Source organism: Ictalurus furcatus, chromosome 7 (genome assembly GCF_023375685.1).
Source record: "Ictalurus furcatus strain D&B chromosome 7, Billie_1.0, whole genome shotgun sequence".
Classification (NCBI taxonomy): Eukaryota; Metazoa; Chordata; class Actinopteri; order Siluriformes; family Ictaluridae; genus Ictalurus; species Ictalurus furcatus.
The window spans coordinates 2,001,580-2,016,899 of record NC_071261.1 but is presented as its reverse complement, the minus strand read 5'-3'; the positions used below and the strand labels follow the sequence as shown (position 1 = coordinate 2,016,899).

Below are 15,320 nucleotides of genomic sequence, written 5' to 3'. Positions count from 1 at the left end.
CATATTTGGCATGCTAAATATCTTGAGCTGTCGGGTGACTCCACATCCTGTGGTTTGAAAAGTATTGTCACTGGCAGTGACTGTGGCGACAAGCTATGCCAATGAGAGAGAAAGGCATGGGGTGAGGTCACCGTGAGGAAGGGAAACCCGCAAAACCTATGGCAGAAGCATAAAGAGGAGAAGCTGTACAAACATTTTTTACTCAACTCCAACTCTCTCTGTAGCACGCATAATCCCTGCTGCCTGCATGTCTTAATCCATTCTTTCACCAACATTCTTTGCCTTTTCCATTTTGGGCGTTCATCTGCACAAATCATCACGCAAACAGCTCGCACCGCTTGTTTCTGTCCTACATCCATCTTCAAATAAACAACTCCTGTTTCGCACGTGGTTTTTGCATCATATATCCACGTCACTTCTTGCATGTGTTTTCATGACAAAATTAAATTTGGACACCAGATAGAGTCATCACATAACAGATTGTCATATCGTGTAGTGTGTGACCCCCTGTCACTGAGCAATCACATAGTTTCAACACCACAACAACTTCAAGACTCCTGATTACAAGACAGCAAGTCGTGTAGAGTGAACAGCACAGTGATCTGCTGACAATGACAGTCGTGTAGTGTGAACTTGGCTTTAGTTGATGAGGACTCCCTGATTTTGATTGGGGAGTACCTATTGAAAAGTAGTGGTAGAAGAGAACTCATTGTTTCCATGGTGTTCAAGGGTTTTAACTCTTCCAAGATGGCCAGAACCCAAAAGGTTTTGCTCCAATCAGCATGATTTTATGGGAGGGTGTAGCTATGTTCCTTCATAGAGTGTGGACCTTCTTCCTTTATAGAGTGTGGATCAAAATTTTAGTCCCAACTTTTGGTACCTATACCTAACAACATTCCACTTAATTTTCCTTACTCTCATCTTTTAGCAAATCACCCAAGAAACATACACATATCAAATAAGACATATTTTGGACGTTGTTAACACATCACTATTAATTAATCACTCCCATATTAATAATCATTCATACTCATGCATGTTGAACAATCAAATGTTTAAATGCAACTTTGTGGATACAAGCATGATAATTACAGGGTAACACATAGAAGAAATGTGTATTCTTTTAGAACATATGGGGTGTCCTGAGGCAGTTGGTGTGATAAAGACCGTGAACTGGGTAAGAGAACAAAAGGTCCTCACCTGTGTTGATGGTACTTGGGGCCTGTTAGGGTGAGTCACCAAACTTTTCCCAAAGTTATCAGCTGAGGGACAGGGTTTTCATCTTGTAGGCCAGCCACCACGTCTCGGCCAGTGGCCTAGATCAATGAGTTTTAAGAGAGGTTTGCTAATCTGTGAGGGATCATTCATTTGTTCACAGGATAGTGAACACCCAGCAATCAGACATGAGCAGTAATTTGCTTGGTGCCCCAAAGTCTGCACACAGGGGCACGTGATTTAAGGCTCATGTGAACAGTTGATCTTATGCTTATCTTATGCTTATCAGTTAAATCTTGTGCACTGAGATCCTACACTACATTCATGGGAGGCATAAAGTGCATCCTGTGCAGCTGTACCACTGTCTGTCTGGAAAACTGCTGTCTCAGAGCTCATGATCCTACAGCAGATAGTGGAAACCAGTGTACACATCATCAGGGTCTGTGTTACCTTTTTTGAGGATCCTTACCAGAAAGTGTGAATTTATAAAGCTACCCTCTTTAATGATGTCCCCTCCTATCCTCCTAACAGACTATTTACTCTCCTGCCTTCTGGCAGAAGATATCAGAACAGCACTTGTTATCTGTCGTTATCCAAGCCTCTTCTATCGTGTATGTGTACAATAATGGTACGTGACATCTGGCAGAAGATATCAGAACAGCTGAGCCACCACTGCCAGACTGTGTAACAGCTTCTTCCCCCAGGACAGTCAGGCTCAGTAACTGAACTAAAATAAATAAAACAATATCTAATCAGTTTTGCAGGTCCTCTGTTGAAGTGAAGTGAATTTGTCTATTCCTTTGGATTATACTGCCTGAGTCTGTCACCCGCATCTGCTTCCATATTCAACAACGGTACGTGACAGTTTACTTCGCCTTCCTATAGAAGCAGTGGGTCATCCGCGGTGGCATCAAGCCGTTGAAGGCCACGCTCGGATGATTAGTGACCAGAGACAACAGCTAGCCAACCTGACTGAGCAGGTGGCTAGGCTAGCTCAAGCCGTGCCGGTCGCTACACCGACGACTGTGCATTTTCCGGCACGCTGCTGGGGTTTCCTCCTCCAGTGCTCCTTGTTTTTCTCCAGCTACATAGGCATGCCAGAGAGTCAGAAAATTATCCATTTCATGGAGCTATTGACCGGGAGAGCTTATTTCAACCTGCATTTTTGCTGCCGGTCATAGTAGAATACCCAGGACTGTGTTGTACTTTAGAAGCGCTGATTGACTTAGGAGTGGCAGGGAATTTCATGGACCAGACCACCATACAGCAGCCCAACATCTCCATTCGTCCACTAATCACACCACGCCGGATTCAAGTGATTGATGGGGCCCACATTGGGGGGGGGGGGGGTCGGGGGGGTGTTTCATCATGCATTGTATTGAACCACTCAACCTCCGGACCAGCGCACTCCATCAGGAGAGCATGGTGTTCTACATCACGGTGTCCTCCAGACATCCAGTGGTCCTAGGCCTCCCCTGGTTAGAACAACACAACCGGGGCATTTCATGGACTCACAAGGAGATCACGCACTGGTCCCCCCATTGCATCAACCATTGTCTTCAGACACCCGTGATCACCCTAGCGACCACCTCCATTGAGAGCCCAAACAAAACCACCACAGTCCACATTCCAACCGAATACCAGGACCTCACCGAAGCGTTTAGCAAAGAAAAGGCTAGTGGATTACCACCTCATCGGCCCTCCGACTGCACCATCGATCTTCTTCCGGGAACTACACCACCCCGAGGAATCTATCACTATCACAGACTGAACAGAGAGCTATGGAGGAGTACATCCAAGAGGCACTACAACAGGGTTACATAAGACCTTCTATATCCGCCGCCTCCGCAGGATTCTTCTTTGTGGAAAAGAAGGGAGGAGGGCTACGACCATGCATAGACTACAGAGGTCTAAACCAGTGCTGTATCAAGTATCACTACCCTCTTAAGTTAGTACCAGTCGCTCTAGAACAACTTCATGCTGCCACCATCTTCACAAAACTGGACCTCCGCAGTGCATATAACCTGGTCTGGATCAGAGAGGGAGACGAGTGGAAGACAGGGTTTAGCACCACCTCTGGGCACTACAAATACCTGGTAATGCCATATGGGCTTTCTAGCGCTCCCTCAGTGATCCAGTGTCTAATCAACGACGTCCTATGGGACATGCTGGGACGTAACAATCACGTACATCGACGATATACTGATCCATTCCAGTTCCAAGGAGGAGCACGTTCACCATGTCCGTAAAGTCCTGCAAAGATTACTCCAGCACCAGCTTTCCGTCAAAGCCGAAAAGTGTGAGTTCCATAAGGACACCATTTCATTTCTGGGTTACATCATCAGCCCTGAGGGGGTTACCATGGACCAAGTAAAAGTGAGAGCAGTAGTAGACTGGCCCATGCCTGCAACCATGAAAGAGCTACAGAGATTCCTGGGTTTTGCCAATTTCTACAGAAGGTTCATCTGAAATTTCAGCTCCACAGCAAACCCACTGATGTCCTTGTTGAAAGGAAAGCCCAAACGCCTGCCATGGAACCCAGCTCCTCAAGCAGCACTAGATCAGCTCAAGAAGGCCTTCACAACCACTCCCATTATCAAGCATCCAGACCGATCCAAACCATTTGTGGTGGAGGTCGACACATCAGAGACAGGCATAGGAGCAGTCCTCTCACAGCACTTCGGAGAGAAGCCCAAACTCCATCCTGTGTCATTCTTTTCACGTAAACTATCACCTGCCGAAAGAAACTACGATGTGGGCAACAGAGAACTCTTGGTGGTGAAGCTAGCCCTGGAAGAATGCTAACACTGGCTGGAGGGGCTACACACCCTTTTGACATATTCACTGATCACAAGAACTTGGAATATCTACGTACTGCAAAGAGGTTATCACCCCGTCAAGCCCGATGGTCACTATTTTTCGCCAGGTTACAGTTCACCCTGTCATACCGACCCGGATCCAAGAATGCTAAGGCTGACGCCCTGTCTCGTCTGGACAACACTGAGGTTCCGAGGAACAACGAAGAGTACATCTTACCACCCTCATGTATTATTGGTGCCCTGGAGTGGGAGCTGGATCAAATGCTAGAGAACATTCCCCAGTCACAAATTCCAGCAACATGCCCTTCGGGAAGGCGATTTGTACCCGAACAGTACCGACAGGAACTCGTCGTCTGGGCCAACATGGTGGTTTGCACAGGTCACCCAGGGGCACAACGCACCTACCATCTGTTATGGGAGAAGTACTGGTGGCCTAATAATATGGACAGGGAGATACAGAGTGGTGGCATCATGTTCATCGTGTGCTCAGAGTAAAGTACCATGGACACTCCCTGCTGGCAAGCTCCAACCTCTACCCGTACCAGAAGGTCCATGGTCACATATCTCTATTGACTATGTTACAGATCTACCCGAGTCCCAAGGTAATACAACCATTCTGGTAACCGTGGACCGATTTTCGAAGTCAGTAAGGCTCGTTCCACTACACGCCCTGCCCACCGCATTCATGATTTACTATTTACTATTTACTATTACTATAAAATTACTATTTCAGCATATATTCAGGTACTTCGGCATCATGGAGGAAATAGTCAGTGATCCGGGACCTCAATTCACATCCAGGGTATGGTCCAGTTTTATGGAAAAAATGGGGATCACAGTCAATCTCACATCTGGTTATCAACCACAAGCTAACGGCCAAGTGGAACGAGTCAACCAGGAATTAGGCTGGTTCCTTAGGACATTCTGTGCCTCAAACCCCAAGGATTGGAGCAGATTCCTCCTGTGGGCCTCACACCGTTTCAGTGCGTACTAGGTTAACAACTCCACTGTTTCCGTGGAATGCAACCCCAATGGAATCACCAGCAGTGGATCAGTGGTTCCAGAGGAGTGAACAGGTTTGGTCCAACACACACCAGCGCCTGAGACAGACGACACACACCTACAAGCGTAGAGCTGATCGCCGCCGCAGTGATCATCCACATTACCAGCCCAGCGACAGGGTTAGTTTGTCCACAAGGGACTTGAGACAACCACATGGCTGCAAAAAACTCACCCCAAGGTACATGGGGCCATTCAAGATCCTAAAACAAATCAATGAGGTCACCTACCTGTTACGCTCCCGTCGGCAGATGGCACTGCGGCATTGACATGCACACGCAGCTTTAGAGAGCGCCCGTGCAGGAGACTTTTGTATCTGGACACGCGCCTTTGTTTGTTTTGGTTTTCTCCTTGTTTAAGCATTGGTTGATGTTAGAGGGTGTATCTTGATTTATTCCAGGTGTCTGTGATTTAGTATTAATTGTGTTAGTTATTTAAACCCCTCTTGTTGCTGTACACTTCGCGCAGTATTTACGTTAACTGAGTGTTTGAATGCATAATGCCTCATTTTAGCTTCCTGTAATCCACACATAAGCTTAGTGCGCCATCCGATTTGCACACTAGCACCATTGGAGAGGCATAAGCACTGACTCTTCTGAATAACACTCTTCTTCAACAACCTAGCAATGTGCTCTCTAACCTCCTGATACTGGTTAGGGGGAATTCTCCTGTATGGCTGGTTCACGGGTACGTCATCAGTCAGATGTATCTCATGTCGAACCTTGTCGGTATAACCCAAATCCTTGTCCTCCAAAGCAATCACGCTTGAATACTTATTCAGCACTGCTTTCAACTGGACCTGCTTTTCAGGTGTCCCTCCCATACTGACCTGGTCAAAAAGCGACTTGGCCGGAGACTCACATCCGTGATTTGCACCTATGGTGACCTGCTCTGTGTCTGCAGAAATCCTCTGAAACCTCACCTCCCAGGATGCATCCGCACTGGAGCTGTCTACCATGGACCACACTCCCAGGCGGGTCCTAGGCTGAAGCCAAAGATCTTCCTGTGACAGGTTAAGCACCCTTACAGGGAACACAGGGAACTGAAACGTGACTAATGTAGGCACTGCAACCAAACCTTCTGGTAAAGGCATATTCGCTGATTCTAATAACCATATAGAACCATTCCTCTTTCCTACTTCCACACTCTTAACCATAACTGTAGCTGCAGACCAAGCAGGCACATGCTCCGCAGTCTTACCTGCGACTTGAGCAAAGGAGACCCGTTTGACTAACTCGACTGACTGTGCCTGCTGGAAAGCTGTCCTCCAGTTTGAATCAAGTCGACTGTTTAAAGTGGTATCAAATTCAGTGTATACTATCTGTCGGCATTTACTAATAATGTTCATGCCGATGAGCACTGATGCAGGTGACGGATTTAGAGTTTCTTTAACAATTAAGAACCCAATCAGGTAAAGCCATCCCCAGAACCTCCACATCCAACATCAGGTAACCTAAGTAGGGAATATCTAAACCATTGGCTGCAGTGATCTTTAACCAACCAGATGTAGACAACACATCACTTTCATCCCCAAATAGATGCTCTCGGAAGAAATCCTCAGTAATAGTACTGACCCGACTACCAGTGTCTAGTAAGCATGACACAGGCACACCTTTGATCTTCAGATACACCATCAGGCATGTTCCAACAGACCGTTCAAGGAACGTGTCTCGACTAGTTCCTTCTGGTAGTAAGCCAGAAACGACCCCTTGGGCTGCCTGGCTCAGAGCAACTGAGGAACCTCGTTTTTCCTGCTCTTCTGTAGTTTTGGCAGCACTCTTGGGTAACCCCAACTCGCCTCACGGTGCAACGTCTAGCTATATGCCCAACCCCGTTGCACCTGAGACAGATAGGTTCTCCCTCCTCCGTAAACCTTGGAGGGGCCTTAGACAAAGGTGCACAAGCCTGAGGAACTGACAGCGACCGTTGCAAAGTCAACTACTTGACCGCTTTAGTAAGCTCTGAGATATTCTGTTCCTGCTCACTTATTCGCTTGTCCTGTCGAGAAATCACACGTAAAATATCATCTAACACAGTAGACGTTTTGTTCTCGGCCACAACAAAGGAACACCCAGTTTCACCAGGCACTTCTGAATATTACTGGTCTGTCACTCACAGCCCTTGCAGGCCTGGTCTCCTCCATGGACCAAAGAATGGCCTCATTACGAATCTCTAGCAGGGTAAGGTTGGGCTTTTCTCTGATGATCTTGCACAGTTCCCGCCTTAACGCAGTGTCCCTCACCCCCTCCACAAACTGATCACGCAATATCACCTGCTCATTAGCCAGGCCTCCTACGGATTGTTTTGCAACAGAGCTTAAAATGCGAGAAAGTGCGTGAGTAATTATGAAGGCTTTCACCCTCTAATTGTTTGCGATTGTAAAAGGTTTGTAACAATTGAGTCCCACTTTGCCGTTCCCCAAATACCTCATGCAGGAAAGTGAAGAGATCACCAGCCTGCATGGACTGATTTCCCACACACAAAGGCACCTCTTCTAGCGCAGAGCCCCTCAAATGTGAGACAGTGAAGTCCAACTGTTCTTCCTGAGTTTGATCTCTAGCTCTTAGAACCCTTTCCACCTCCTCAATAAACTCCTCTACGGACCTCCCATCTTTGATGTACTCCCCGCTAAAAGGTTGAACCTGACGTTCTCGAGGAACATAAATATAAGAGCAGGTCAGACTGCCCCCACCGGTAGCCCTATTTGGGAGGGTATCATTCCTCCAATCCCTTAACTCCTGAATTTGACCTCTCATTTCCTCTAGTACATCATTACCCACCGCCCCCTCAACAGGAGCCTACACCCCCAACAGGCATTTCTTCAGAGTCTGACATTTTACAAGATTAGGTCGGAAAAAATTTCTCAAGATTAAATCTATTTTAGTTGAGTTAAAGTCCTTGGTGTAAAACTCATTAAGTCTTCTCAGTCCTTTCAGTACCTCGGGCACACCCGCACGCTGGCACACTGCCCCGGGATGCAGCCGTGAAATCCTGGGAGCTAAACCTTTGGCTGTAGGAACCATTCCATGCGGAACCAGGCTGTGCAGGAACTGTTGCTCTGGTACAATGGAAACCCTCTGACAGTCCCACGCTCATAACAGCCTCCACAACCTTTGCGACTACAAATCTTCAACACTGCCATATTGTCTAGCTTAGCTATGCTATTTGTTGCACATTGGTCAAGTTGAATAAACAACCCCACTCCTGGTACCACAAATGTGTGAATAAAACAACAGAAAATGACTCACATGCGTTTTTTTAAATTGAAGTATATAACATCGTGAACTAGCAAAGGAAAATAAATAAATAAATAAATAGCCTTGCACCACATGGCGTTGCATCATACCATCGCAGACATTACACGCGATGTAACTCTCTTAATGTAATAGTTTATTGTCATAAACCAAGAAAACATACATCCAGAAGTGGTATTTAACCAAAATATTATTATGAACAATTGCATTTACCACTGGATTATGTGAAATCTACCAGGCAAAACCAAAGAGCAAACTTCTCTCCCGCACTTCTCACAGAACATTACGTAGTGTGTGTGTATGTGCGTGCGTGCGTGCCTAGCCTGTTCACCTGTGCCTACCATTGCTATTTACTGACACCTCCAGGACAACTTAGGCAATAACAGCTTTTCTAACTTGGGCAATAATCAGACCATTTACCACTTGGTTACACAAAGACTAAGAAACATTTCTTAAAAGTATGTTGGTTTAAAATATAATGTTGTGATTCATGATCAAGCATCTAAATAATTTTAACCAGCTTTGGCTAAGAACATTCATCATGTTCACTGTTATTTTCATGTGTCTGTGTCTTTCACTAGGTGAGTTAACATTGATTTTAATTTTTAATTTTCAGAAATAAGTTTTGAATTAGTGATTAAAAATTAGTCTGTGTGGTATTACACAAAAATCAGAACACGGGTCTGACTTATGCAGTTCTGGCTTGATTATTTAAAGGTTAAAAACATTGTTCTCTTCTTTATGACAGGTCACTCAATGTCAGATTCAATAAAGCCAATTCCTAGAGCCACTCATACATTTGTAGATGAAGGTGATGATATCACCTTGTCCGGCAGCTATGAAAATCAGAGTTCCTTCTTTATATTTATCCAGCTTGGGGTTCTAAGTCCCAACATCCCTCAAGAATGTCTGCTAAAGTTAATGAAGGTATTAAACAACTTGATCTGCTCATCTCCTCTGTTGCTGTATCAGACTGCACTATATTACTGTGCTCTGCAGCCCACAGTGACAGGAGTGAGAGAGGAATGTGATCAAAGCAGAAAACATGGAACAAACCTACACAAATATAGGGAGAAATGCAAACATTAACACAGACTTCACTATGATTTGGTTTTCACTGTTTTTAGGTGAGAGTTCTAAACTGCTAATGTGCCTGAACATTACATTTCATTAGGTGCTGAGATCATGATTACTCTGATAACTCACAACTCTGCTGCAAAGCACAGCTCAGCTCAGGTGGTGCCACAGTTATAAATCTGTGCTCCTCTGCTGGTGTAATCATGGAAACAGTCTTGGGATGCACATCAAAGATGATCTTATCTGGGCCAGAAATATCCCAGCAGTGTCTCAGTTTCCTGCAGAGACAACAGAGCAAACCTCATCCATCCTCCCCTCATACATTCAGAAGAATGATAAAGAGCATCCTGTGCAGCTGTACCACTCTCTGCGATGGAAACTGCATTTTGTTGTAGTGTGCAAGACTCTACAGCGGATAGTGGAACCAGTGGAAACATCATCAGGTACCAGAACATATTAAATTTATAATGTCACCAACTTTATGAACGTCTCCTCCCATCCTCCTAACATCATAAGGGTCTTTACTCCCCTGCAATCTGGCAGAATGTATCAGAACATCTGGACCACCACTGCCTGACTCTGTAGCAGCTTCTTCCCCCAGGCAGTCAGGCTCACTAACTGAACAAAATAATCAAAACAATATCTAATCAGAGAGCTGTACCACAAAGCAAACTCAACAAACTTGGGGTTGCAGTATGGTAGCCCGTTTCACTTCAACAAATATTTGCAAGCAGGTTTGATTGGTACAACACCATGGGTTAACAAATTGTTAACAAGTTGAGTCAGTGTTTTCTAATCAATCCTCCATAAAGCAAAACTATCATTGCTGCCAAGGTGCAGGAAGGCCCATGTCAAATAATAAATGTCTGTGTAAATGCGTAAGTGGTAACATACAATTTTATTTAAAGTCACATGATAAAAGTTGCAAATGCAAATTAAATAATTAGCAGATGAAATAATTAGCAAATAATTGTTATTGCCAATTTCAGCTGCAAGACCAACAGCGTTAGATGTTCTTGGCAGAAGATAAAGACCAAATATATATAGTTGGGGTACTCAATCACGGACTCGGACTCGAGTACAATTATGAATTAACTTGGACTTGTCACGCACTCAGGTCAATATGTACTCGGACTTAACGTGGACTCTGACATTTTAGGCTTGGGCATTTTTCCAAGTACAGTCATGTCTGCATCATGTGTACAATGAAAAGAAAGATAAAAAATAAATAACAATATAAACTTAAGACAAGAAATTAATGAACATCTCTTTGCCTGACCAGGGGCTTTCTGTGCGAGCACACTTGAAGCACGCATACAGAAAGCCGTGTCATCATGGGAGTACCAAACTGAGTTCTCTTTAGTGGGTTATTACGCTTGGATGGTCAAATAAATACGCACACATCATATCAAAATGCAGGTCTGGCCAGGTATTCATGCAAACACAGTTGGTTATGTCTTAAGTGAATGTAAATAGTTGGGAAAAATCTGAGGTGTGTCAATACCAGGGACGTAACCTGGCCTGGGCACTGGGGGCTGTAGCCCTGAAGATTTTTTCTTTAGCACCGAATAATTCTCCACTTGGAGCGGTTTGCCACTACGTAACTGCACGTCAGTAAAAGAAGACGGAGGTGTTGTAATTTTATATATTCAGACCAATCAGACAGGGTTTACAGAAAAGTACATGGAAACACTTGGGTCTTATTGGCTGTCAGGTCTCAAGACTGCGAAACTCTAGCTCACACAGTCAGTGTGAGGAAAAATGGATATATGCTCATTTTGTATTATTTTTTTTTAACCAGTAAACTGGAACACTTACATCCTCACATGCTGAGCAGGAAAACAAGGTGTGTAAATGTCTATATGAGCTCCAGTTTACATGATATCATATTTACATGATATGAGCAGAGCATAAGGAACGATAATGTATTTTGCATGGCACTGTAGAAGCTAAAACCATACAATGATAGCTTAATTGTTCCTCCCCTTGGCTAGCAACACCAAACTAGCCTAGTTAGAAAAGTTTTATATTTTATCAGTCTGGTAGTCCTACAAACAGTGACAAAACCCGAGGCAAGTTTTATGATAAATCCAACTTTTTCTGATCATGTCATACATTGACAGCTAAGTTATCTCAGCGTCCATAAAACAAAACTTATGCTACTAGCTGAGCTGGAAAATATGTATGGAGAATAATCTGGGCTCAGTCCTGGATGATTAACAGTCCAGCTAACGCCCCTGTCAATAGAGTATATTGGATCTGTGCATTTGGTCTCAAAGTGACAGCAGTCTAATAAACCTGCTGCTGTCTGTGTCATTAATGTTAATCAAACAACAAAAAAACAAAGAGAAAATCACTCTCACTCATTTGAATGAATAAGTTCAGTAAATTTAATAAGAATCACTGTATGTAATATAGTGAAGTCTATTTTATTTTACATTTAATTTTTATTCAATTTCCATAGTATTTCTTACTTGAATACTACTGATACACCTACTTGAGAAAACATATTGTTATGTGAAATAAGATGGTTATCATATCACCCACCCCTAAACATTAGCATTTTGTGATTCCAGTCTTGAATTTCATGTTAAATGTGAAATGTACTTCTTAATGTAGTAAATATTACAAACACTGCTGATAGGGATTTTTTTTTTTTTTTTTCATTTTAGGAATTAAAATGAAAAAAGTAACAAGAATAGAGCTGTGTACAGAAATGAGTTTGTTGTCATTCATAGACAGATTAAAAGCAGTAATAAAGCATGAACCTTGTTGTTATGACAGGCTGCTAAATGTAACTTTATTTTGTACTCTCTCTCTCTCTCTCTCTCTCTCTCTCTCTCTCTCTCTCTCTCAGCCTATATAACTGTGGGGGAGAGGCAACAAATAGTTGAAATGTCAACTCGAACTGGAGGACACAAAAATGTGTGATACAATAACAATGTCATAACTTAGCATAACTGCTAAGAACTGAGTGCTGACTACATTACTGAATATGGTTTTGCTTTTAAATTATTTTCTTAAAAGCTTTCTGTCCACCCTGCTCTGCTTGGAGACAGAGTTATGATGTTATGCTACAATCGTAGCACTTCGTGGGTGTGGCCTTCTAGAGATGTGATTCCTCTTGTGTAAAGTTCAGCACATACAGCACTATTATAAAGACTCCTCACTGAGCTGTGTTCAGAAATGGATCAACTACACAACTTACTGTACATAGTGAGATACATACCCCTGATTCTCACTGTAGCAACAGGTAACTATATTAAATCAGTTATTTAATTGTATTAATTGATACCCATGATTTTTTTAAACATCTATCTAGTAAGTTCTTAATTTAATTCAATTTAATATTTTGTTTACAAAAATACTTCACAAATGTATTTCTTTATGCTCTTTCTTTACAACAGGCAGTTTTGCAAATAAAATCTGGCCAACGGACAAAAATGCCATCCTTGTCGGGAAAGAAACGGACACTGTTACTCTGAAATGTTCATATGAGTCAAGCAGCAGTGTTTGGCTTTATTGGTACAAACAACATCCCAACAGTGCACCGCAGTTTTTAGTATATGTAGGTGGCAATCCCACTGACGCTCGATTTCAGGCAACATCATCCAGTGACTCTACTGAACTTACTATCAGAGGTCTAAAGCTCTCAGATTCTGCACTTTATCACTGTGCTCTTAGTAGAGTAGCACATTAATTCAGAGTCAATTAAAGGCTGTACAAAAACTTAAAAATGGTACCTATGAAGTTTCTAAAACCACAGAAGATCACTTTAAAAACTTATCAGTTAACCTCAGACACAAACAACTTGTGGTAACATGTGCAGCTGAAAGAAACAGAAAAAAATAGGGTTCAACCATTGATACATCAGTCACACTAAATTCACAAATTGTATTTATACTCAAAAATATATTTCAATGACAATACTAAAGCCATTTTGTCAGGTGTATATGGTGTGGAATTAAAGTAATTAATTTTTTTTGCCGGTTTTCCCAGCAGTAACTTCCGGTTCCGGTTGACAGGGTACGCTGGCACGTTTTGCTGCCGCTGCTGTCACCGTTTTGTTTGTTTTCGTTTGTTTATTTAAGTCATATTGTTTTAAATAACAGTGAGTTATTTAAGTTATATTGTTTTCAGTGCCCCTGTGATTGCAATGTGGTGGTGTCCTTTTATATACTTTGGACTGTTGTTTTTACCTCTGTGTTCCACCTGGAATAACCTGCAGCGTGCAACGGGGAATCAACGCCTCGGTCCAACTGCGTTTGTGGATTGTACGACTTTGTGCTCACAGTGCGCTTTGAGTGAGTGTGCACTCAATGACCATGGCCTTAAGGTACACTACACACCAGCTGCTGAATTTAAAACAGAGCTCTTATTGTCTAGTCAAAGACTCTTACAAACTCTGTCGAGACGCTGGATTGCTACGTCCTAAACCATATGTCCATCGGGGTTTGAGGCGCAGTTTTGCTGGCTCATCCTCTACTAACATCTTTGTTCTTACCTGTTGACGTAAGACCAACAAACTGCTCCATACTGGTGTTGATCACCGTAATTTAATATCGGTTCCCTGCATGGAGATTAAACCACTGTCATCTCCACTTCAGAGCCTGGCTTATACCGCATTATTCAATGTGCGGTCCGTGAAAAACAAGGCGCTGCTTTTATCAGATTTTCTTACAGACAAAAAGCTGAACTTGTTGTTTTTAACTGAAACCTGGCATAAAGAAAATGATGGGCTCCTGTTTAACCAGATCACTCCTGTGGGCTTGGGTGTATTTACCCGCCCATGGTTATCTGGCAGAGGTGGAGTCATTATTGTGGTTTACAACCTGAAGTTCCACATAAGCTCTGTGTCCGTTCCCCACTTTCCATCATTTGAATGCCTGGTCTTGAGTATTTCCGCTCCTTAATCTACCATCATTGCTACAGTCTATAAACCACCTACGGCTAAGACACATGCAGCTTTTATGCCAGAGTTTGCTGACTTCCTGTCAACGTTGAGAATGAAGTTTGACAGAATTCTAATTGTAGGAGACTTTAACATTGATGTAGATCGGACTGACTCTGTGGCGGTTAAGGAATTTCTGTCGCTACTTGATTGTTTTAATGTCACACAGTTTGTAACTGACCCGACTCATAACAAAGGCCATACTCTCTTTAATTCTAAGATTGATAATGTTTTAAAACAAATTTCTGTTACACCTGACTCTGCCTCTTCACTCCTTCGTCAATCTGGGTTCACTGGTGTTTCTTTCATTCATTTCTCACTGCTTGATTCTGAGGCTCTCACAAGGGAGGTATCCAGCATGAAATCAACCACTTGTTTGCTTGATCCAATTCCCACAAGCCTATTCAAATCGTGCTTCGATGTTTGGTGCCCTACTATCCTCGCTATTATAAACCACTGGAAAGCAGATAAGAACAGATGGGATAAGTATTAATGTGTTTCACTTGGACAGCATTTTTACTTTATACTGTATAGGCCTATCACAATTGTATTAATTCCTTAAGCATATCATCATTATAATGTATAAATTAATTATTAATTAGTTGACTGAAGCTTAAAATTTTCTTTAAAGGTTACTATGTTGGTGTATACCCCAGCAGAAATAAGCAGAAACAAGGGCTTTTATATAAATAAACAAGGTCTATAATTACTTATTATAATTAATTAATTATAATTAAACAGACAGAAGGTACTTTTATTTGTTTAGTGTCTAGCAGTGTTTTTTTTCTTAATTATTGCTGTAATCATGTGGTTGTGCATGTGATGTTTTAACTATTGTTTTCCCATCTGTGTTCTTTAGAATCTGCTCTGAGAAAGGCTTTCCACAACCTGCAGGGCCAGAAAGGGACTGATGAAAATAAAATATATATATATTAGAGATGCACC

The 15,320-nt window shown here is 42.7% G+C and overlaps 1 gene segment (V, D, J or C); it reads left to right on the top strand.

Moving 5' to 3' along the window:
- The first annotated feature begins 12,150 nt into the window (after window positions 1-12,150).
- Window positions 12,151-13,740, top strand: LOC128609479 (Ig kappa chain V region 3381-like). The segment is given in 2 exon segments: window positions 12,151-12,677; window positions 12,832-13,740. Coding segments are annotated over 2 exon segments (360 nt in total).
- Window positions 13,741-15,320: the final 1,580 nt, after the last annotated feature.